This window comes from Excalfactoria chinensis, chromosome 5 (genome assembly GCF_039878825.1).
Source record: "Excalfactoria chinensis isolate bCotChi1 chromosome 5, bCotChi1.hap2, whole genome shotgun sequence".
Taxonomy (NCBI): Eukaryota; Metazoa; Chordata; class Aves; order Galliformes; family Phasianidae; genus Excalfactoria; species Excalfactoria chinensis.
The window spans coordinates 22,386,016-22,407,989 of NC_092829.1; the positions used below are offsets into that span (position 1 = coordinate 22,386,016).

At 35.2% G+C, this 21,974-nt stretch overlaps 1 protein-coding gene across 14 annotated transcripts in view; it reads left to right on the forward strand.

The window, feature by feature from the left end:
• RALGAPA1 (Ral GTPase activating protein catalytic subunit alpha 1) overlaps positions 1 to 21,974 on the forward strand; it is a 109,556-nt gene that overhangs the window by 13,135 nt on the left and 74,447 nt on the right. For 11 of the 14 annotated variants that reach the window (XR_011903849.1, XM_072338968.1, XM_072338969.1 and 8 more), the window contains exons 5-17: positions 9 to 52; positions 1,190 to 1,367; positions 2,490 to 2,605; positions 2,819 to 2,957; positions 8,229 to 8,437; positions 8,798 to 9,037; positions 10,958 to 11,149; positions 11,635 to 11,772; positions 12,845 to 12,993; positions 14,086 to 14,215; positions 14,958 to 15,195; positions 17,375 to 17,536; positions 21,722 to 21,862. Coding sequence is in view for 13 of the 14 variants with exons in the window: in XM_072338968.1 (XP_072195069.1) it covers positions 9 to 52; positions 1,190 to 1,367; positions 2,490 to 2,605; positions 2,819 to 2,957; positions 8,229 to 8,437; positions 8,798 to 9,037; positions 10,958 to 11,149; positions 11,635 to 11,772; positions 12,845 to 12,993; positions 14,086 to 14,215; positions 14,958 to 15,195; positions 17,375 to 17,536; positions 21,722 to 21,862 (2,076 nt within the window). In the remaining variant the exon portion in view is untranslated. The remainder of the gene's footprint in view (positions 1 to 8; positions 53 to 1,189; positions 1,368 to 2,489; positions 2,606 to 2,818; positions 2,958 to 8,228; positions 8,438 to 8,797; positions 9,038 to 10,957; positions 11,150 to 11,634; positions 11,773 to 12,844; positions 12,994 to 14,085; positions 14,216 to 14,957; positions 15,196 to 17,374; positions 17,537 to 21,721; positions 21,863 to 21,974) is intronic. The other 3 variants (XM_072338973.1, XM_072338980.1, XM_072338981.1) reach the window with 1 other exon arrangement.

Consider the following 21,974-nt stretch of genomic DNA (forward strand, 5'->3'; position numbering starts at 1 on the left):
CTTTTCAGGGTTGATTTTGAAGAAGCTTCTTCATACTGGAAATTCATTAAAGGTATTGGAAAAAAGTTGCATACTATTTAATGTTGTCTCAAATACTTAAAAATAGGAACGTAAAGGTGAATTTTAATGGAAAAATCATATTAGTGAGAATCAGGTCATGAGTTATGTGCCATGAAGTAATCACTTCTAGTCAATGTTTTAATTTCAGTAGAACTGTTGACAGTAGCAATGTGCTTAAGTAGGATAGCTATTTTAAGAATGTATGCAAATAACTGAAGATTTTTGTATTAAAGCAGAAGTAAGCCTTAATTGTTTGTTGTTGAGGCTCTGGTTGTCTTAGAGAATTACCTAGGTCAAAGATGCTAGTGGGTAGTAAAATAACAATGGTCGTCGATGTAGTTTTGGTACAGCAGTAAGCAGCTGTGCCGCTTCTCTAAACCATCTTCAAGCTTTTTGGTCTCAAAGTCCTCCAGTGTGAGAACTATTCTGGGTCACTATCCCATTACTTGAAGATGGAATGAAAAAGGGTAGGATTATAAATATCTAAAGGGTGAGTGTCAGAGGATAGGCCAGGCTCTTTTCAGTGCTGGCAGTGACAGGATGAGGACCAACAGGCAAAAACCAGAATGCAGGAAGTTCCATGTCAACGTGAGAAAAAAGTTCTTACTTTGAGGCCGGTAGCAGTGGAACAAGTTGCCCAGAGATGCTGTGGAGTCTGCTTCTCTGGATACATTCAAAACCTGTTTGAACACTTCTGTGCAGCCTACTTAAGGAAACTTGCTTTAGCAAAGGGTTGAGCAAGATGATCTCCTGAGGTCTCTTCCTATTCCCACAGTTATGTGATTCTGCGAGTACTGCTACAGCAAAAAGGTCACTCTGCTATTACAATTCACAAATCTATTTTGAGATCTTATGATATTACATATTTTCTTAAAAATTCAGATGGCATCTCACACTATTAGCAAGTGAGTAGGTGTATGTTGGTTTTCTTCCTCTTCTTTTGGGGAAAGCACTATGAAAGAGATTCAGTGGGGCTTGCATTTCAGCAGAACCTGCAGATTGCTAGCTTGTCTTTGGTGGTGGTTATGCTGTCCTCATCTTTTCCACCCTTTTTCCTCCTCCCTACAGGATGCACAGAATTGTTTTGGTCCGAGTTAACTTGTTCCCTTGTTCCATTTTCTCATTTCAGATACGTCGAGAGGGTGTGCGTCTCTTCCTGCTGTGGCTGCAGGCACTTCAGAATAACTGTAGTAAAGAACAACTATGGATGTTTTCTTGCTTAATTCCTGGATTTTCATCACCGCAATCTGAATATGGTCCCAGAACACTAGATAATCTCATTAACCCTCCTCTTAATGTTCAAGAAAGTAAGTAATTTGGTAAAATTATTCATTTTTTTCCCACATAATTGATATGATATAAATTTTTAAAGCCAGGATTGTTATTTTCCCTGATTGGTAGAGTATAGAGGTAAGTTTCTCTTATGATTGTTTTCATGACAAATTTATTTTCAGCTGTTCACTTTAGCAGTAAGTATCAGTTAATTGTAGCTTTGGGGAAAATTCTTACTTCGTAATTCAGTGCATATACCTTCTGTAGGAATGTAGATTTATCCATGAATTGGAATTGAGTAGTCTTGTGTGCAAACTGTGCATTTGCTTGCACAGTTTGACTGTGTATTCAGACGAATGTGAGTAAGAAGCTAAGTGCTTTATTCCTCTGAGTAGAAAGTGCTGTTGCTTTTCTTCCCACCTCTACCTAGTGCTTTATAGCTGACACAAGCGTTACTTATAGGAGCAAACAGAATCTTCTTGGTTGGTAGTTAAGTTTACAGAAAGAAAGCTGACTTCAGCTGCTGAATTTCCTGACAGGTTAGCTCTGGAGTTGTAAGTTACTTTAGGCCCTGTTTTGAAGTTGTCTCATGTATGCAGACATAAGAGAGAAGGAAGAAATCCAGCTGTGTAGGCAGCATAGAATTGCAGAGTAGGAAGAGTGAAATGCAGACATCTTACTGCAGGACCAAGAGAAAGATAACACCTATCTAGCTTCACTTAGAGGCAAAGGATGTATAAAACTATTTTATATAGTTTCAAATACATCAAATAAACTTTATTTGATGTAACTGATGAATTGCTAAATGAAGGAAATGTAGATGTAAATATAGTGTTGACATTTATGAAACACGAACTCTATGCTCTTCATTATTTGTATAAATTTCAAAATACTGATTATGCCCTTTGGAAAAATTGAGTCTTAGCAGGTAAATTCTAAGGTGTATAAGAGAACTTAATTCTCTTCTGTGTAATTACTGGTATAATGATTTATTAGCTAAAACTTACAAAATTTCATTAATGTGTATTTGGTTTGGTTTGCCTGTACCTCTCTGTTTACGGCAGTACATTTCTACTTTCATGACTTGGTAGATATTTATATTGAAGTCATATAAATGTAGATCTGATTTTTAAGTTCTTATTAATATTCTTTGATAGCTCAAGTGACTATAGAGGAAATCACTCCACTTGTTCCTCCTCAATCGGGAGATAAAGGACAAGAAGACTTAACAAGCTATTTCTTGGAAGCGCTTTTGAAATACATAGTAATTCAGGTACGTTCTGTAGCTTTCAGGCAAATAAACATGAAACAACTAACATCTGTTTGTCCAACAGAAATTAAAAGACACTGTTAGAATTGTCTATACTGCAAATGTATATAAAAATGATATTGTTTCATGGAAATAATATATAAAGGGGCAATTTCTTCAGTTGTCTTTCTCTTTTAGATGCTTACTTAATTTAAATTATTTTCTTTTGTTTTTAAGGTTAAGAGTTTAGAATGGAAGAACAAAGAAAACCAGGAAAAGGGATTTTCATTTTTATTCTCAAATTTTAAGAAATATTATTTACCTTCTATTTTCCCAAACATCTGTAAGGAGACCAGCTTATACAACCCTATACTTGGTGAGTCTATGCAACTGATGAAGTAATTAATCATTACATTTCCTCCAGTAAAGAGCATGGCAAAGCAGTTTCTTGCTTGAGTTATGCTTCAGAGAATGTTCTTCATGCTCAGTATTTCTTATGAAAAGGCACATTATGACTTCTGATTCATGGTTTTCAATCATCTGTGTGTGAAGCATTTGATCCCTTCATTAATTTCTGCCAGTCTTGATGTATTAACACAATTCAGGTGTTGTAAAACAATTTTTTAATGTGACCTCGGTTGTTACGCTCAGAGAGAAACTAATTATGTTAAGACAAGAGAAGTTCTGCTCTTTGGGGATGCTGACTTTATCCATACAGTACAGATAAAGAATCATACCATACATCTGGATTATACCATGCTTGTTCAAGAGTTCAGTCAGGGCAAAGTTAGTTTTATTTCTGTATTAGCTGTACTTTTGTCATGAGCTTGCATTAGGAGGAGGAAGGTAGATTTTAAGTCTTTAAAATGGACCTTGCTAAAACTTAACTTCCATATAAAAACTGAAATTCTAGGTGTTTGCTTAGCAAACCCAACTAGTATTTTGCATAGAGTTTAACTCATTCTTAACTAGAATGTTGTTTGCATGTCCTGACTTTGCTATCTCAGGTTTATATCCACCTACACACAAACAGTAAGCAAACAAAGCAATGTAATCTGCTCTGGCTTTTAGATACCGTTTCATTGCCTGAATAATATGTACGCAGCGCCACTTATCTTGGCTGTTGATGCCGTATCTCATAAGGATTAATAGTAACCTTTCCAGCCACCATTCCATATTCTAAAATCAAGCTGTGGGGAAGTATGCTGAAAAGGTCTTTCTTATTATCAGTCTGTATGTGGATTATGGCTTTCTGTGGAGGTACACATAGTACATTAGCAGCCTCCCATGTTTCAAACTAGTCACTGTTGCATAACCTTTAGAAAGCCTGTTAGCTTCACAGAAGTTGGACGTGTAAGAAAGTCAGTTGAACTTGAGTCTGTCAGCAAGTTGTATGATTTTCTTTTAAAATCTGAGATGGGTGTTTCCACAAAAGGTGGGCCTTCTCACATAGGGGAAAAGGAACATTATAAATCCTGTCATAAGCAATTGTGGAACGAGAGTTGTCTGAAGATACTGAATAGCCTCACTGATGAAATCACTGCAAGTGCTGCTGCTGCTTTGATATCTTGGAAGAAGAAATGTGGAAGCTATATTTCTTTCTATGGAGGTCTTGATTGATTCTTCCACAGAAGTCCTACTGTAGTCCTTTCTTTCTCTGTGAACCATAAACAAGAAACCTGCAAGGCCTTGGGACAGTGGGGAAGAAGAAAAAAAAATTAACACAGATCTCCAGAACTACTGTCAATGCCTTAAGCTGTGCAAAGTCAGAAGCAGTCTGGGGAAGAGTACAGTAACAGAGGCAACAGAAACACTGGTAAGTGGAATAGAAAATTTCCTTTCTGAAATTCTTCTCTGGCATTCCTCGCCCTACCCTAATTGAAAACAATCCTCTACTTGCCAGTTCTGAACAAAATTGACAGGTTGTTTAGGCAGAAAACAGCAAAAGCTTGGACACTGAGCATGCTGATAAAAATGTGTGCTTTTATGCTACTAGCTTTATGTTTAATGTAGGAAAAATCATGAGGTTACAAATGAAGCCAGTAGTTTTACCAAGCAATCATTACTTCTTGGGCTTTATTGGAGATGATATATTGAGTAATGATTTCCTTAAGCAAGATTTTCAGATACATATCAGTTACAGAAATGCATATTCAGCTACAAGAAGCTAATGTGCATCCTGCAAATTCTTGGAGTCTCATAGGCTTAGAAGAGCAGTACAGTACAAGAGTAGAATTGATTCAAATGTCTTTTTAACATCTATTCATATTCTATGAGATGTTATTTGGAATATGGATTTCTGGGTCATTGTTGCTTCCATCTTACCTACCTGTTCCATTTCTAAACCATTTAGAAGAACTTACTTATTTACAGGTAAACCAGAAAGTAGTTTGTTCCATAGCTCTCTGTGCTTCTTACTGCCTTAAAATGTAAGCATGGTCAAAACTCCAAGTGACCACCGTTATATATATATATTATTTTTTTTCCTCTGTCTTTTCATTTTCTGCCCCATTTAAAACTTGTCCTCTTGGCATCACACTACGTGCCCAGAGTGGAGGGAAAAACTAAACAAAACAAAGGAAAAATGGAAAGTTGGGGAAGGGAATATTTTCTTGTATTGTTTTAGTCAGTGAAGTAAGCTTCTGATTTGCTTTGATTTTAGGTCTGTGCCCTTACATGGAGCCCTCACAAATACATTGAAGACTTGCAGAAGTGTGAAAATGCAAGAAGTAATTGACAGAGGATGCGTTTGAGAAACAGCTGCATATAATATAGTTGAGAGGAATACATAGAGAGGCTGTTTGGGGAAGATACTGTGAAATTACAGGAGACAGTGTACTTCAAAGATGTGTTTACTGTATGCCTACTGGTGTTTTCAAAACAAGTGAAACAACTATCCAGGTGCTGTTACTGTGTAGCTAGGATTGTAGCCTTCACATTCTACTGAATGCAGTAGAGGTCAGAAGACTGATTTTTCTGTGCTATTAAGTATTTCACTACCAGGCATATATTTTTTCATAGGCTGTGCATTAACACATGCTGCAGTTCAAGATGTTTAATTTTTTTTTAGATGTTCTTAAGTTGCTGCTTTCTGCAAAATGAGAATGATATACTTTTCTGTATTTGTAGTAAATAAAAACTTTCAAAGCTGTTTAAAAGCATTCTGTGCAATTGTAATTTATTCTTACATGTGTGGTGTACAAGTCATGCAGTTTCCTCTGAAAGCAATGCTTCCATTAGAAGTATTGGATGTAATTTTAAGGTATCTTTTGTGTTCATTCCTCACTTAAGTAGTGCTGTGTTGAGATTATCACTGCTTTTGCACGTGTCTCTTGGAAGGAAATTGAGATACATCAACTTGAATATTCTCAGTGCTGGTGCTGGGTGTTGTCTTGTGTATTTGTAATATTAACAGGGAAACTTGCTGTAGGGTCCCTGTAAACTTCAAACATCTGTAAGTTTCTATGTCTATCATAAGATAGTCAGCTGTTCTCTAGGCAGTTATTACATTGCTGCTGTCTAGATTTATTATTTCTGGTTTAATGACACTATCGGTAATCCAAAAGAAGTAATACTGTATCCCCCAAAACATATTGGCCTAATGTTAGGAAGATACAGATGGTGAACAATTTCATTTTCCTTTACATTTTCTTTGAATCTTAGCACTAGTATTTTTGAACTGCCGTTTGGTCTACTAAAGGTTGTAAAACTATGGAACTTATCTTAAGTGTCCCATGCATCTCTTTTCATGTCTGAATAGGATCATCATTTTCTGTTTCTTTCTCTTTTGGGCAGGATGTGGGATTGCATTGTATCCCCAGATAAAATCGTTATACTGAAATACCAGCAGTAAGATGTGCTTTGACGGCACCTGTTGTCCTCAGTCCTTAGCTGTGTTTTCATTGATTGTATCAGAGCAGTTCTCCTACTTGCCTTTCTACACTGCCAAAGTGAAATTAAGTGGGTGCACCATTCCCACAGAAATAGCATTCACATCCGGAAGTTTTGTAGTAGCTTCTGACTGTTGATTTTTATATAGCACTGTTCTGTAGCCTGTATTGGGTTGTGAGATGTAGACGTCGCATTTTTCAGTGCTGAGCTAGCTAGCTGAGCTAGCTATAGATATGTCTGGAATTTAACTGGGCTGTTGATACATGTGCTTGTGGTGTATTTTATGCACCATTTAAAAACAAACAAACTGTTCTCCCCGCCTGCACCCCCAGCACATTTTTATATTTTTGTAGAATTTTTACTGTAGTTGTGGATAGCATCTAAGCTGAGTTAGTAAGAAATGTTACTCCATTTCTTTTTTCTTTTTTTTCTTTCCAATTACATTCATGAGAGCCAGTGGCACTGTGAGCATCTTTGTCACTGCAAGAGTTGAGAACCAGGAGATGTAAAATGTTCTGAGTCACTGGGCAGAACATGGGAATTTTAGGTTATAAACCCAGAATTAGACAAAGTTCCTTCAGAGCAGGATTGTAATTCCATGGGGCATCATTGCATTCCTTACAAGCTACTGGCGGAGCTAGTACCTCTAGAATCAACTTTCAACTAAGTCATATGAAGGTGCATGTGCCCTTGCTCTGGCAGCAAAGTCCAGCAAAATCATACAATAGCAATGTAGTATTAGATGAAGCTGTGAGACTTGAAGGGCTTAGGAGCAGGATTTTCCACTGTTGTGTTATTCAACTTTCACCTATCCCAGGACTAACAGTTCATTTTTACTCCAGCTGCTTATAAAATATGATTTGTAATTAAGGCTCTCCCATAGCAGCTATGATTAGATTTTAGGATCGGCATCAGTAAACAACTGTTGACCTTTATTGCTAACTGTATTGCTTAGCTGTGGTTTGCTGCAGACAAACAAATATTCCTGGGTTTCCATTAGAAAATATGATGATACATTGCTTCTGAACTGCATCTGTTCACCTGGTACATTTGGTAGTAGGGAATTAAATTAAACTAAACAAGTCTCTTAAATGTCCATAGATTCAGTATGAATCACAGATAAGTTGTTGCTTAATAACTTAGCTGTAAGCACTTCTTAAGAATTTACAAAAAAAAAAAAAAGACAGTTCCTCATTACATGTGAACAACATTTTCTTGTGTAGGATGCATTCTAGTCTAGTTATTCGTTATTTTCCTACTTAGAGAACTCATTTGTACTTTTCAGTTCAAGTGTGAAGTAGTTATGCTCTTGGGTGAGTTTACTGAGGTTTCTCTTTATGTGTTAAACTTAGCATATAAATTAAAAATAAGGCTGAAAACATGAAAAGGATGCAAAAGCTTTTAAAATTTAAGCAAGGCTTTAGGACCATAAAACATATGACTTTCAGATGAAAGTTAAAGGTTTTGGAATAGCAAAAACTTGTCGCTGTCTGTTGGATTATAGATACATTTTCATTCCAGGAGAAAATTATAGCCTTTCGAATCCTTATGGTCTAGTCTAGGGGCTATCTATATTGTGGCTATTTCAGCATGACTTGTAATGACTTCAGCAGTGAATATGAAGAAGCAGCATCTCTGAACATTCACGTGTATTCATCATAATTTTAAGATTTCTTATATACAGAATTGTAGAATGGCTTCAGTTAAACAGAGCTTTCTCTTTGCATATATTTTAGAATGTTGCTTTTCTTTACAGATATTCCACAGATGAGACCAAAGCCACACTATGTAATGGTTAAGAAAGATGCTGAAACCAATGAGGCAATATATTGCACGAAGGAACCTTTTATTAAGGCTCGTGTTATTGTCATTCGGTGGTTGGTGTCTTTCTGGCTTGAGCCAAAACCTCATACAGGACCTCATATTCCTGGGATGGAAGGTGAAAATGTGCCAAAGAATATTCAGGTGAAGCCAAATACGCATTTTCTTGTTTTTATGTTTTTCACTTACTAGTATTGCCAGCAGCATGCAATCTTTTGGTCATCATAATTAACAAAGCATTGAAAAAGGGAATTTCTAAAAAAAATATTTGCTTATGAATTCAGTTTAGAAGGAGTAACAGTAGTTCTTTTTTCTGTTTTTAATCTGCTAAATATTCATGTTTTAATCAAGTAGAGGTAAAAAGCTTTGAAATGCAGTAAACTTTATATTTGTTCTTCCTCATGTACTCTGTACTGTTTTAAAGTGTACTTTTGCATGATTTAAATTGTGCCATTCAAATTATATTACTAAAATGTACTATGAAATACTCAATTTTTCTTTCAGAGAGCAGCTGCTAGCATGGCTTCAAGAGAAGACAGCAAAAATGACAGTGCTGACAAGCAGGATAGAAATGCAGAGCCAGAACAATCACATTCTAATACAAGTACTTTAACAGAGAGAGAACCAAGCTCTTCTAGTCTCTGCAGTATTGATGAAGAACATTTAACTGATATTGAAATTGTCCGCAAAGTCTTTTCTTCTAAAAGAAGTAATGTTAATTTTCTAACTGAGATTTTTCGACAGGTAAAAAACCTTCCTTAGAATACAATAGCAATAAAATTAGACTATAAGTGATAGTTACGTCATATTTTTTTCAAGTGTATTTGCTAACTAGAACATTTTTATAATGTTCATTTTTTTTATCATTTTGCCATTAAAATCTAAGAATTGGGAGATATTTCACTTTTCTTCTTATGTAGAAAGTCTCTGGACCCTGCTTTTTCTAATTCTATTTCTTTGATAACCAGCTTGAGAGAATTTAGCTTGGACGTTACAGTTTGACAGGAATGTTTTATCTCTTCAGTCCTGTAGTTGTTATAACTCACAACCAAACTTAAATATAAGTCTGCTTTAGGAGTCTGCAGCTGTTCAAGATCTGTTTTAGCAGCAGTCAAATGACCTTACTTTGACAGTATTCTCCAGAAAAGTGAGACAGATGTCTACAGAAGGTAACGGATTCTGCAACCAGACACATAAGCTGAACATACTCAAAATAGTTTTTTATAGCTGGAAACTTCACTAAACAAATTTAAATTAAGAGTATATGCAATAATATCAAGTCTTCCTTTGTAATAAGAAGATACATAGCTTTGAGTTCAAACCAAAACAATGAATGGAAGATAGGCTTTCTTTGTGCCGTGTGAAGGTGAAACCTTTTTTTCTAATAATATTTAAGAAAAATTTCTAACTTTCAGTTGAAATGCAAGTAGATTTCTTTAAAGATCAGGAAACTAAACATTAAAACCATCCCAGTATTTCTGGATGAAACTGATATCCTTAATGAGGTGAATGTCAGAAGCTTATCAACATCCAGTGTGTTGAAGAAACTGGACACATTAATGAAGAAAGTAGCAGTTACCATATGGTAACTGCCACTCAGGGATTGACAGTCTGAGACACTGAATGTAGATTCTAAATGAATAGAACTATTAGAACTCCTCCCTTTATTTTTTTTTTCAACACAATTATTTTTAGTGTGATGTTCATATTATACTTCCATTTCTGGAGAGAGGACATCTTGTTTGTGTCAAGTGGGTACACTTTGAATGCATAGTCGATGCGTTTTCAACATTCACCCTGTAGACTCCATAAAACTATGTGCTAGTGTAGTTTACCTGTTATTTTTATAAATACTGTTTAGTCGTTATGGCCTTTGATAAATGTGCTTACAGTTAGTTGAAACCTGGCTGATATTAACAGTTCCTGATCTCTGACTACTCATTACAGGCACAGGAGTTACATAAAACATCCTGGAGAGGGCAGAAATCAGCCATTACACTGGCTCTCAAATACATGATTTTTGAAAACAGTATTTCTGAAGTCTTTTCAGTGAAACATTAGTTTTAAGGCTACTATTCTGAATCTCTTTTAGATAAAAGTAAGATATATGGCTATGAGTAATGAATATTGCTTGCATCTTTATTAGCTATTTAGAACTGATTTAATTCTACTCTTCCAAGTGCTCTAAATGGAAGTTATTGTAGAAGAAACTTCTACTCATTTGTTTTGCATGGTTCTGATGAGTATTTAGGCTTTAATTTCAGCAGTCCACACACTTTGAATAGAGATCCACCTGTGCAGATTCTCATATCTATCTTTTCTTCAGTGAAGTTTTCAAGTTGTCTTGATAAAGCATTTTCTTTATCACCTGTCCTGTACACTTTCACATTACAGATGAAGAAAGTGAGCTAACACATAGGCTTGCAAGAAATTTGCTAGTTAAGATTCTACAGTGGTTGTACTTTTTTTTTCCTCTTATCCCTTGGAGCTTGCCTATTATAAAGCACTGCTTAAGTGAGTTTTAAGTTTGTCTTGATGCTTCTTTACTTTATACACTTGACACTTAAAATTGATCAGCTCTACATATGGCTTGAAGCCACACCGTTTTAGCCATTTTTCAAGTATTGTAACTGGGTTTTTGTGGGTTTCTTTTTCTACTCCCAGGCATTTCTGTTGCCAATATGTGAAGCAGCTGCCATGAGGAAAGTGGTAAAGGTATATCAGGAATGGATTCAGCAAGAAGATAAGCCTTTATTTATGAAAGAACCTGAAGAAGTAATGCAATGTGCAACTGTTGATTGTGATGAAAATGCTGTAGACCGCAATTCATCAGAGAAAGCAAAAGAAAGAGAAGAGGTAAAATATTGTTGACTGCTATTTCTGCATCTTTTGCATAGTAGGCAGAGGCTGAGGCCCAGTGGCTTACTCAACAGGCTGTATGTGGTTTGGCTTGTTGTTAAAGCATCTGCTGGGGGAATGAAGCAATGGTAATTTAACAGTGTGTGTATGAGCTACCAATTTGCTCCATTATCTATAATTTTGTAACATGCTTAGTTCAATTTTAAAAAATCATAAAGTTTTATAAACTGCTTTCAAGATACGGTTTGTAATAAAGTATGCAGGCTTTCAGCTGAATACAATTTATATACAAATAAAAAAGTGATGAAAATAGCAAGTAGTTAACCAGATACTTGAAAATAATTCCTACAAGCCTCTTAATGCATGATGTTGTCTTTAAGATACGTCTGTCTACTATTTATTATTATGTACTTTTTCTTTAATGTAAAACAAAATACCTGTCAAAAGATCAATGTGAACTTTAAGGGCATAATCTTTTTCAGGAAAAAGCTATGAACTCCAGTCATGTTAGGAACTCAAACTGGGCAAGAAATGGCTGTTACCAAGAGACTTTGCATAAGCTATCTGAGGTTGATACTGAAGAGCAAAATGTACGAGCTGGAATGCAGTCAGTATTACAGGTATGAAATAGACTTGATAATTAATTTTCATTCCAGTAGTAAAACTCATTATATCAGTACATTAAGAATGGAATACAGTATTCTTACAAAGAAATCCCATCCCAAAGCATCTCTGAATGTTGGTAATTATTTTAGATACAGTCAAGAGTTTTGAGGGTTTTTGAAATGCATTTATAATCATGTAAAATGTGTGCATTTGTATAGTATGTACACATACAAACTCACAGAACTGTGTGTATGACTTCAACCTTCATAACATTCTTCTATCTTGAAGAAAATTGATTCTAATCAAAACAGGTGTCTGTTTACTACTCTGTAGTTTGCACTTATGACATAAATGACCATCCTAATTAAGATTTCTGCTGTTTGAAGGATTTCCTGAAAAAGGATTTCCTATAATGCTTTTTTTTTCTTGTTTCTGCTTAATGCTAACATAATATCATTCCACTGCACAAGGAGCAAAAGATAGTCAGTGGCATTAAGAATTGCTTTGGATGTTTTTCATTGATTTCTGCATACTATGAGAATTATATCCTTTTGGCTCTGAGCGTACAGACTTGAATTTCCTTATCTCCAGCATGTATTTGGGCAAGCTTCCTAAAGTAAATATCTAGGAAGTGGTATTTGTGAACAATCAATCTTGACAGCAGTTAATTGTGGTAGCATTTATAGTTTATATGAGACTATTTCAAGTAGTTCAGCATGTGTTATACAAGTCAGTTGCTGGCCTGCAGGGGAACTTTTATACATAATGAAGCAGTAGATTTCTTTACTGGCTCATTTTGTCCATTGTATTAAATAATTGGATTGAGTAATTTATTCAATATATATTAAGGAGAACAAAGATATACAAATATGTTTTACACACACAAAAAAAAACAACATTAAAATTAGTGAGTCTTGTAGTTTTATTATCAAATCAAACTTGCTTGTATTACTTGTATTACTTCTCAGTGCATATGCAGCCGATTTTGTTAATCCTGGATTTTGTCTTTCTCAATTAATATTAACAGTATTGTTGAAAATATCAAAGTGCTTCAAGCTCATTGCATTTTTTTTTTTTTACCTGCAGGTTTTTATAATAAATTCTTCAAACATATTCTTTCTTGAACCTGCAAATGAAATTAAAACTCTGTTGGATGAACACACTGATATGTGTAAACGGATTCTTAATATCTACCGTCACATGGTAGTTCAAGTAACAATGGACAAGAAGACTTGGTAAAATGCTGATGTTTTTATCTTAAGTTATTATTTCATAAGATAAATATCGAACTGTTCTTGCTAGTAAACACACTAGGATAGTATTGACTGTGCAAATCAGTTTCTCTAAATCAATAAATATATGAGCTGTAACATCACCAGCAACTTGCCATAGGGGAATTGGTGAGCTCCTCTGCTAAAGCCAGCGGTCATCACTAGCTACTTGGAGACAGCTTAGCCTCAAAAAAAGAAATAAGCTGTTGTACATGGACTACTATTAAGTAGCTAGTGATGCCTTTTTTACAGGATGTTTTCCTCATGTTTCAGTGTGCTGACAATGAAGTCACATATGTAGCTTCACAGTCTGATTTGAAAATAGACAAAAATACTCAGTTAAGTCTGGATAATTATTATAGCAAGATGTGGGTTGCTCTTCATCTGCAATTAATTTCAGCTTTAGAAGTTCATGTGAGAGTCCATTCACTATTTAACTGTGTTGTTCCATTCCAGCATTTAAGTTGCATAGCAGGAACAAGAGACCCTCCTACCAAGTCTACATTATTTCTTCCTCTCTTTTAAATAACTGTCTCTAATGAGATAGTATATTGTCACCATTCTCTATTGCAAGGAAGCAGTAGCAAGGGGATGTCAAATGGCTAATATATTCCATTTTAACTTGATTTGCATTCAGTCTCTCACTAGTATCTCTTGGGTAAGTACCTTATATGTCATGTAAATTTGTCTCCTCTCATGAGGAAACAAGTAACCCCTAATGGGGAACTAGGGAAAAGCAACAGAAAACAGATTCCACCGAGTTGCTATTTTCTTCCTCAGTGTCTCATCATTTTAAAGAAGTGACTCCAGACTGTGATGACGGAGATTCTGTGCCACTCAGAATAACGAATGAAGCATTATTTATGATAATGTTACATTGCCAAAACCTGTCATTCATTTGAATAATAATAATAATAATAATTCTATTACAATAACCAAGTTAGGCTGTTTGCAGTGTATTTAAGAAAATCAATCTCAGTCCTTATCTTTAGAAGTATATTGGTATATACATAAATATAGCAAAGTGCTGACTCTAAGTTTAATATTGCTTTGCAGGGAACAAATGCTACTTGTGCTGCTCAGAGTTACTGAATCTGTGCTGAAAATACCACCCCAAACTTTCTTGCAGTATCAAGGAAGAAAAAACTCCACTTTAGCGGGAAGACTTGCAGGACCTCTTTTCCAGGCAATTAAACATAAATTCAATTTAATTAATTCAGCTTAATTTTAACCAAGATACATCGACTACTGTTGACTGATTTGCTATCTTGAATCATTGATCATCCAGATAATGTGAATGGTGTGGGTTAAGCATCTGGCTACATCTTACACTGTCTATAATTAATGGCATTCTAATAATTGTTTTCACACTGCAGTGATGTTAAAAAGAAATGTACTTCATTAGTTGAGTTAACTGGAAATTTATGCAATTTTAGTCCCAGTTCTGTTGCAGAATGAAATTTTAGCTCAGGTCAGCACAGTCTCCTGTGCTATCTATGCCTATTGAACTGATTTTTGTATTCCATTCCATTAGCTAGAATAGATGATTTCAAACTTTGTATTTGCAAAATGTTGTTATGACACCTTCTCTACAAATCTATAATGTCCTCAGATTCTTTAGTAGGGGAAAGAAAAAAGGACAGTAAAGTTACAAATGTGATGAGAACTAATTGAGAATGGTGTTATTAAACTGTCTGGCAAAACATGTAAAATATAGTAAGATCTTACAGAAGTTAAACCAGTTCTTACTATATTTTAAATCAAAAGCACGTGTTACTGTAATACGTGATTATTCATGAAAAGTCTGTGAGTAGTGGTGAGGAAATGAACACAAATTTCTGTGGGGGTTAGTTACCTTTTTGAGCAGTAATGTGTGAATATTGTCATCTTTTGTTGACAAGCTGACATTTCTCATTTTATTCTTTTAGACTCTTATAGTAGCTTGGATCAAAGCAAATCTAAATGTGTACATCTCTCGAGAACTTTGGGATGACTTACTGTCTGTCATGTCATCACTGACATACTGGGAAGAGCTGGCCACTGAGTGGTCACTGACAATGGAGACCCTAACTAAAGTGTTAGCTAGAAACCTGTATAGTCTGGACCTCAGTGATCTACCATTGGATAAGCTAAGTGAGCAGAAGCAAAAAAAACACAAAGGCAAAGGTAAGACAACACTGTACACTCATCATAAGAATCTGAGCAGAACTAATGAGATGTAACATCAGCAGAGCGTTAGTCCTGTCTTTTTAGTATACAGTTATGCATCTCTGTCACCTAAAATAACCACCTTTAAGATAAAGCTGCGTTTTATAACTACTACAAAATCCTACCACAAATGTTCAGTTCAGCAAATAGGCACTCACAGAATTTAGTTTTTAAAGGTGTGTAGAATTAAACCAAAATTTCTATGCTGCCATGGGTTGGACTTTTCTACAGTTATCAAGACAATTAAATAGTTGAGTCCCTAATCATAATGCCTTGAAATTAGTGAAGATTGCATGTCTGGTGACAATTAACTGGGTAGAAAGTGGCTATTGCAAGTGTAATTGGAACATTGATCCTGAAATCTTATGAATGTTGATTAAAGGTGAAATGTGAGATGAATGTAATTTTGTCAAAGTGGCTGACTGTTGAGGTGGATGTATACTAGTACCGTATTAATGGTACCAATTTTTAAGCAGATTCCTATATGATGCAGAAAAAAACTGTGTGGGACAAAGCATGGGGATAGAGGGTAGCTACTTGCTGATATTGCTACCGCTGAGACAGGAAGTCTGTCCTTCTACATAGAATGCAGAATTGGCATCGGCAAAACCTGGATTCTGTTCCCAGATTAGAAACTGAATTTCTGCATGTCATCATGAGAAATGATTTCTGCCTTGCTTTATTCTTCTGTAGAACAGGGGTAATAATACTGATCTTCTTTAAAAAGAGCTTTGAGATCTAATAGGAAGAGATAGAATTATGTGTAAGATGAGCTATAAAGGTGGAGAATAAGTATGGTTTTAATTCTGCTTTTTCATCTCTCTGTATTCTGATTGATGTGGTTCTCTATTCAAACCTGAGGGAAGGTACTCACTGCTTCCCTAGTGAGTGAGAAATAATCAATGCCCTATCTTAAAGCGAATGTTACTATAAGTTGTTTGTAGTAAAGACATTTCATGTGCTTCCAAATTCCTCATCTTGGGCACGGACATTTCACACTTTCATTTTATTCTTCCGCTACATGACAGCTGAACAAACTTTCTTCAGTTGACATTGAGAGTTTGTTCCAGACTATGCCTTTTTGTTTCACTCTACTACATAGATTTCTTCTTTTGTTCATACGACATTTTAAAAAACAAGTATGATGTTGGATAAGAATGTGTATTGTTATTTTGAATATAGTCTTTAAAAATATTTTGAACTATCTACATTACCCATACAGAGCCACTTGAGAAGAGTTTATGCAAACTTTCAGTAGCAGAATTCCAGAGAAAGCTTCCATTGATAACTGTTGGTTGCAGAATCAACTTCAGTGGGTTTTGGAAATAATTAATCACTTAAATGTTGTGCCCAGTTTGTTTGGCCCTGCTCATTTGTTAATAGCAATGAATGTGCACTACGAAGGCACAATTTCCAGGGAGAAGCCCTTTAACTATTTAATTGTGATCACAGTTTTGTGATCATGAGTCAGTACAGTGTGGGTAAGGAAATACATTGCAAATGTTTTTTCAGTTCACTGGGATTTTTTTATTTTTTTCCCAGTTTTTGGAAAGCTCCTCTTACGAGCTGTGTTTGATATAAATTTCAATTCCGATTTTGTTACATCTTTTCATAATCTTTTTACATCATCTGTGTGTATGTGAATTTTTGAAAACTTACGTTCTCAGAGCCCACCATCTGTTTTACTTACTTATGTGTTTGTCATCTTTATTTCATGTTCCTCAAGTCACAAAGTTATTTGACAAACAACCGCAGTGTTAATGGTATGCAGTGTATGATTTTGCACATTTTGTCTAATCGAAACAGCAAACATTGAAAGAAAAAAAATCTATAATTTCATGTTTTGTCTACGATCTTTTCAAAACCAGTTTTCATGTGATTTTGTACTTGATTGATTAGAAAAGAAAATCACAATAATGTAATAGCACTGGTGTTTCTGAAACACTTTCAGGACCCCTCAGTTAATGCTGACTGAGTGGGTTTAGGCATACTTAAAAATAGTAATTTGCTGCTTAGCTTTTAACATTGTGCTAGCTCCAATACTTTATTCTATCCAAATTTAAATCTCTCTGAAAGAGCACAAATCTCTGGTGATACCAGCATAGAAATGTATAGATTTGCAATTCTATTTTTGCAGGTGTTGGGCATGAATTCCCCAAATCTTCAGTGGATAAGTCTTTTTCTAGAGGCTGGAGCCGTGATCAGCCCGGACAGGCACCAATGAGACAACGGAGTGCTACAACCACTGGATCTCCAGGAACTGAAAAGGCAAGAAGCATAGTACGGCAGAAAACTGTTGGTATGTATCTGTAAATGCTGATACAAGTGACAGTTGAGAAAGGGGAAAGAATTAATAATTGTCTTTGTAGCTACACAGTTAACTTTTTTCCACAGGAGTATACTTTTTAAATATCTGGTTGAAGATCTAAGTGTGAATTATGCAGTCTTGTGTGTTTTGAGGGCAGCTGAATAGCTTGTTGTTACTACAATTGCAGTTACTATAAATGAAAGTAATGCAGTTATGGTTTATTTTTGAATAAGTTTGATTGCATGCTTAGCCTACATTAAAAAAATAATACAGTTGTACATGTGTGAAAAAGGGAAAAGAAAGCTGGAATGGTTTGAGCAATGCTATGGATGGGTGGCTCTTTAAGTCATAGTGCACAGAATAGGTTGAATATTTTCCAACTGCAGGAAGTAAAGCACAAGAAATACAAATGTATCTGCATAGTTCATAAATGTTGTCTTTTACTATACCCAGAATCGTGTGTTAATGAGAGATTGGTGCATCTCTGTGCAGTTCACTGTTTCTGAAGTGACTTCCAATTTCGTGACTTGCAGATAGTGTTTAGTTAGAAATGAGTGGTGCTAGACAGTGCTTTAGGTGGATTGTGCAAAAGGAGACTCATTTACATTTGTAGGATTTGAGTGCAATATCTTATTGAACTGGACTTCTAATTTCTTTATTGTCCTGTCTATCTTGTGGATCTCAGTGCTATCCATTATGTGAAGGTTCAACTCACTTCACTTGTTCTTTTAAAATAACACTTCAAGGACAATTTTATGTTTTTTCACTATTTCTGTAATAGTAGTGACTTCGCTCATGATGCATATTTTCTTCACTAATACTTCTTGGGAGCAGGTACAATCTGACATGATTTAAGAAGCAGGAATGCATATTAGTAGTTGAATATATATACAGTCATATTAGCTTTTCAGAAATTAACATTATTATCTTTTCACAAAGAAAAGATGGGTTGTTTTATGTTTTTGGGTTTTTTTTTGTTTTGTTTCGTTTTTTGTCTCAGATTATTTTGCTAGTGTTTCTATTTGAACATTAAAGAAAATTATCTTACTCCAATTTTACATTTTGTTTACTAATAGCATCTGAAGTCTTCTATTTGGGTGGCAGAGCTGATTAGTTGAAAGCACTACTCCGAAAAATGCATATTCAGATACTACGCAGCTTTTCCTTTATCTCATGCTGACAGCTCTAGCTTGACTCAGCAGTTTTTCTTACAGATCACAAGTACTTTAAATGTAATTTCTGCTTCTCTGTAAGTAGGCTGTGATTGCAATGTTTTTCTCTCTAAGTCTCAATTGTCTTAACAAGGTGAAGCTTGTGTTAACATTTCTCCCACTCGTGCTGTTATTTCAGATGTTCTGTAAGAAGGTTACACAATTTTGTAAAGGTTTTGTTTTGCTTTTTTTGGAAAGATGTCTATTCATGTGATGTTAGCCCTAAAAAATATTGAGTTTATCTAATCAAGCTATATATTGACCTCTTAAGTCAATTAATAAGCCAAATTTGTACTGTTAACAGGTAAAATTTCAGATCTATTCATATTGTAGTATACCACCTGTGAACAAGCATCTCAGTATTGGCAGGATAATTTTAAAAGATTAAAAGCCCAAACAAAGTTGCCAGCTCTAGAGTCCCAAACTCTGCAGGTTTTAAAGTGTTGATAAAGCATATGCTACAAAAGCATATGCCACTGTTACTGTCTCAGGTCTGCTAAGAGTCCTGTCAAGGTGCTTCCTAGCATGTACCAGTTAAATCAGGGTCACGCATTAAAAAACTGGCTGATTGTGAAAGTAAGTGCAATATTCTATATAGCATTTTGCTGGTCAGTTTGTCTCCTTCAATTTGATGCCACAAGCAAAACTTGGAACTGAGACAAACCTTGGATGTGTTGCATGATAACTGATATGTAGTATATTTCCTATGATTGTGAGTAATATACTCTTTATATCTGAGTAGGGGAGATGTGCATGTTGAATATTTTATGGTAAGAAAAAGCTGGGGTTTCTTTTTTGTCTGTTTTTTGTTGTACACATTTAGTGTACGTCTGCACACCTTTGTTTTTCGAGCCATCCTCATGCCAGCGCACATCTATGGCTGCACCAAGTTTGTGTGTATGTGGTTTACTCAAATGAAAATCACAGCTTTTCTGATATGCGGTGGTGTGTGCATTTTTAGCCTGAACTTATGTAAAGTAATTTTTGGTAAAGGGCCTTTAAATGTGATATGCATATGGGTTGAAAAATCTTTTGTAGGGCTAGGTATGGAATTTGTAGTCTAGGCAGCAGATTCTAGTCATATAAAAATATCAGGACAGAAAGAATTTAGGAATTCATGCCTCTGCTTTTTTCTGTAGACAGTAATGGAAGGTTTTAAAGCAACAAATACCTAGTACACATTCTGGTCTCAAATCTGCATCTACTTGGCTTATGAATTGATATGTCACATCTTATTTAAAATAAATGCCCAGGGAGCTCACATTTTCCTTTTTAGCATCTCGGAGTTGTTCTCCTTTTAAGTCTCTCTAAAATTTCCACCTTTCAAACAGCCTATGAGAAATCCTGTCCCCTCTTGCTTGAATCAACAAAAAATTGTTGGAAAGGTACAATCAAATTATAAGGGACGCTTCTTTTTAACTATTTGCATTCAACACAGTATCCAGTCTCCAAAGTTTGGTCTTTTTTCTGTGTAGCTTGGTATTTTTTTTGCTTGCCAAGATTGATTTAAAAAGGCGTAATGATGAATGCAATGCAGCTAACTTGCTGTATTCTGAGTTTTAATGTTGTATCTCTTAAAGAGAAGTTGCAACTGTGCAGGTAGTTGCTTCTTTTTTTAAAAATAAAAATAAAAAAAAGTTGCTTTCTGTCTTACGAGCTTAATGAATGGCTTCATTCTTAAAACATTTGTCTTTCTGAATTTATTTTTCTTCAAACTGATGTTAAGATTCTGCTTAAGGTGTGCTGCATTTGTCAAATGTATTTTCTGCTCAATATGTGTCAGCCTACTCAAGTTATCTTGTTTCTGCATTAGGGACAGTTCTCTAACCTGCTTTGTGAATGTGATATACTCAGGTTTTTCTGCACTCCATTCTGCTCTTATGATTCCCACACTGATCAGAAGCACTGAAATTTCAGAGGGTATATTCCATGTTGTTTTGAAATTGGGCATACAAAAGTTCAAAGACTACTTAAATACCATGCTGACAGTGTTTGTTTAAGATGCACTGAAGTTTCCTTAAAATAAGTTTATCAATAAGTATTCTAGCAAAAGTTTTCAAATTTGCAACAACCTGAAAAAGGAAACTGCTTGAAACTATGATTACTTTCTGAAGAACTTTCGCTGTACTGAAAGCAGTATCAGTTCTTGCTATACCTTACTCTGACAAAGGAAAACAAGTGCAATGAAGGTTCACTTCAAATGTACTGGAAAAGCTATACATATCACCTTGATCCTATTGCTACAATTCTTATGTAAGTTTTCCTTCTATAGGGACTGTTGGCAGGAGGGGTGATACAGAAAGGTTAATTAGGATCAGTTTAGCAAGATTTATTTGATATCTAGTAAAATAAGAATGTAACACTTTATGTTGACGAACAGTTTAATTTCAGTTTCTTCATTTTTAATGCAGAAACATGATGTATTGCATTGGAAGTTTCTCTACATGCAATTGCTTATTTTCTTTTTTCATTTTTTAACCTTTCTGAGAGTCTTGAATTAAAGACTATGGTTATGGGTAAAATTTAGATATACTTGTGTGTGAGTAATCCAAAGGAAAGTAGAAAACTATAAATGTAGAGTTAGTTGTTTTTCTGTTGAAAAATCTGGATTTCTGAGTGCTTGTGGAGTGGTTTTAACTTTGATTTTTCAACCCTTGATGCAATGGGAAAAAAAACTGTTAATTAGTTTCTTGGTTTTTGAATGCAAAATCTCTGTAGTAGTCATAATAAAGGCATTGTTTCTGCTTTACATAAAGATTAAAAACTCAAAATGTCGTACGTGTCCACTGATTTTTTTTCTTTCTTACAGCTCTGCCAATATCTGCCGTGCTGAAATGTTTTAATTTTTAAATTTTCTTCCTTTTTATCTTTGTTTTCTCTGTTGCTGCTTTTTCTGTGACACAAGCCTTTCATTATAGTCACTCTTCTTTTTTCCTTCCCCACTTCTTTCTTTTCCTTTTTAAAGCCATGAGAAGCCGATCCATTGGTGAATGTGCTCTGCCATCGGCCTATATACGCAGTGCTAAAAGTGCTCCTGTTCTGATCCATACTTCCAAACCCTTCTTGCCTGATATTGTTCTCACTCCCCTTTCTGATGAGCTTTCAGGTAGTGCCACCTCTGCTAATTTCTGCACCCCCTTTATCACTTTTTTAAACCTTCTGCTTTCAAATTCTGCAAGATCATTTATTTTTTTAAAGTACTTGGGGGATGGGGGGAG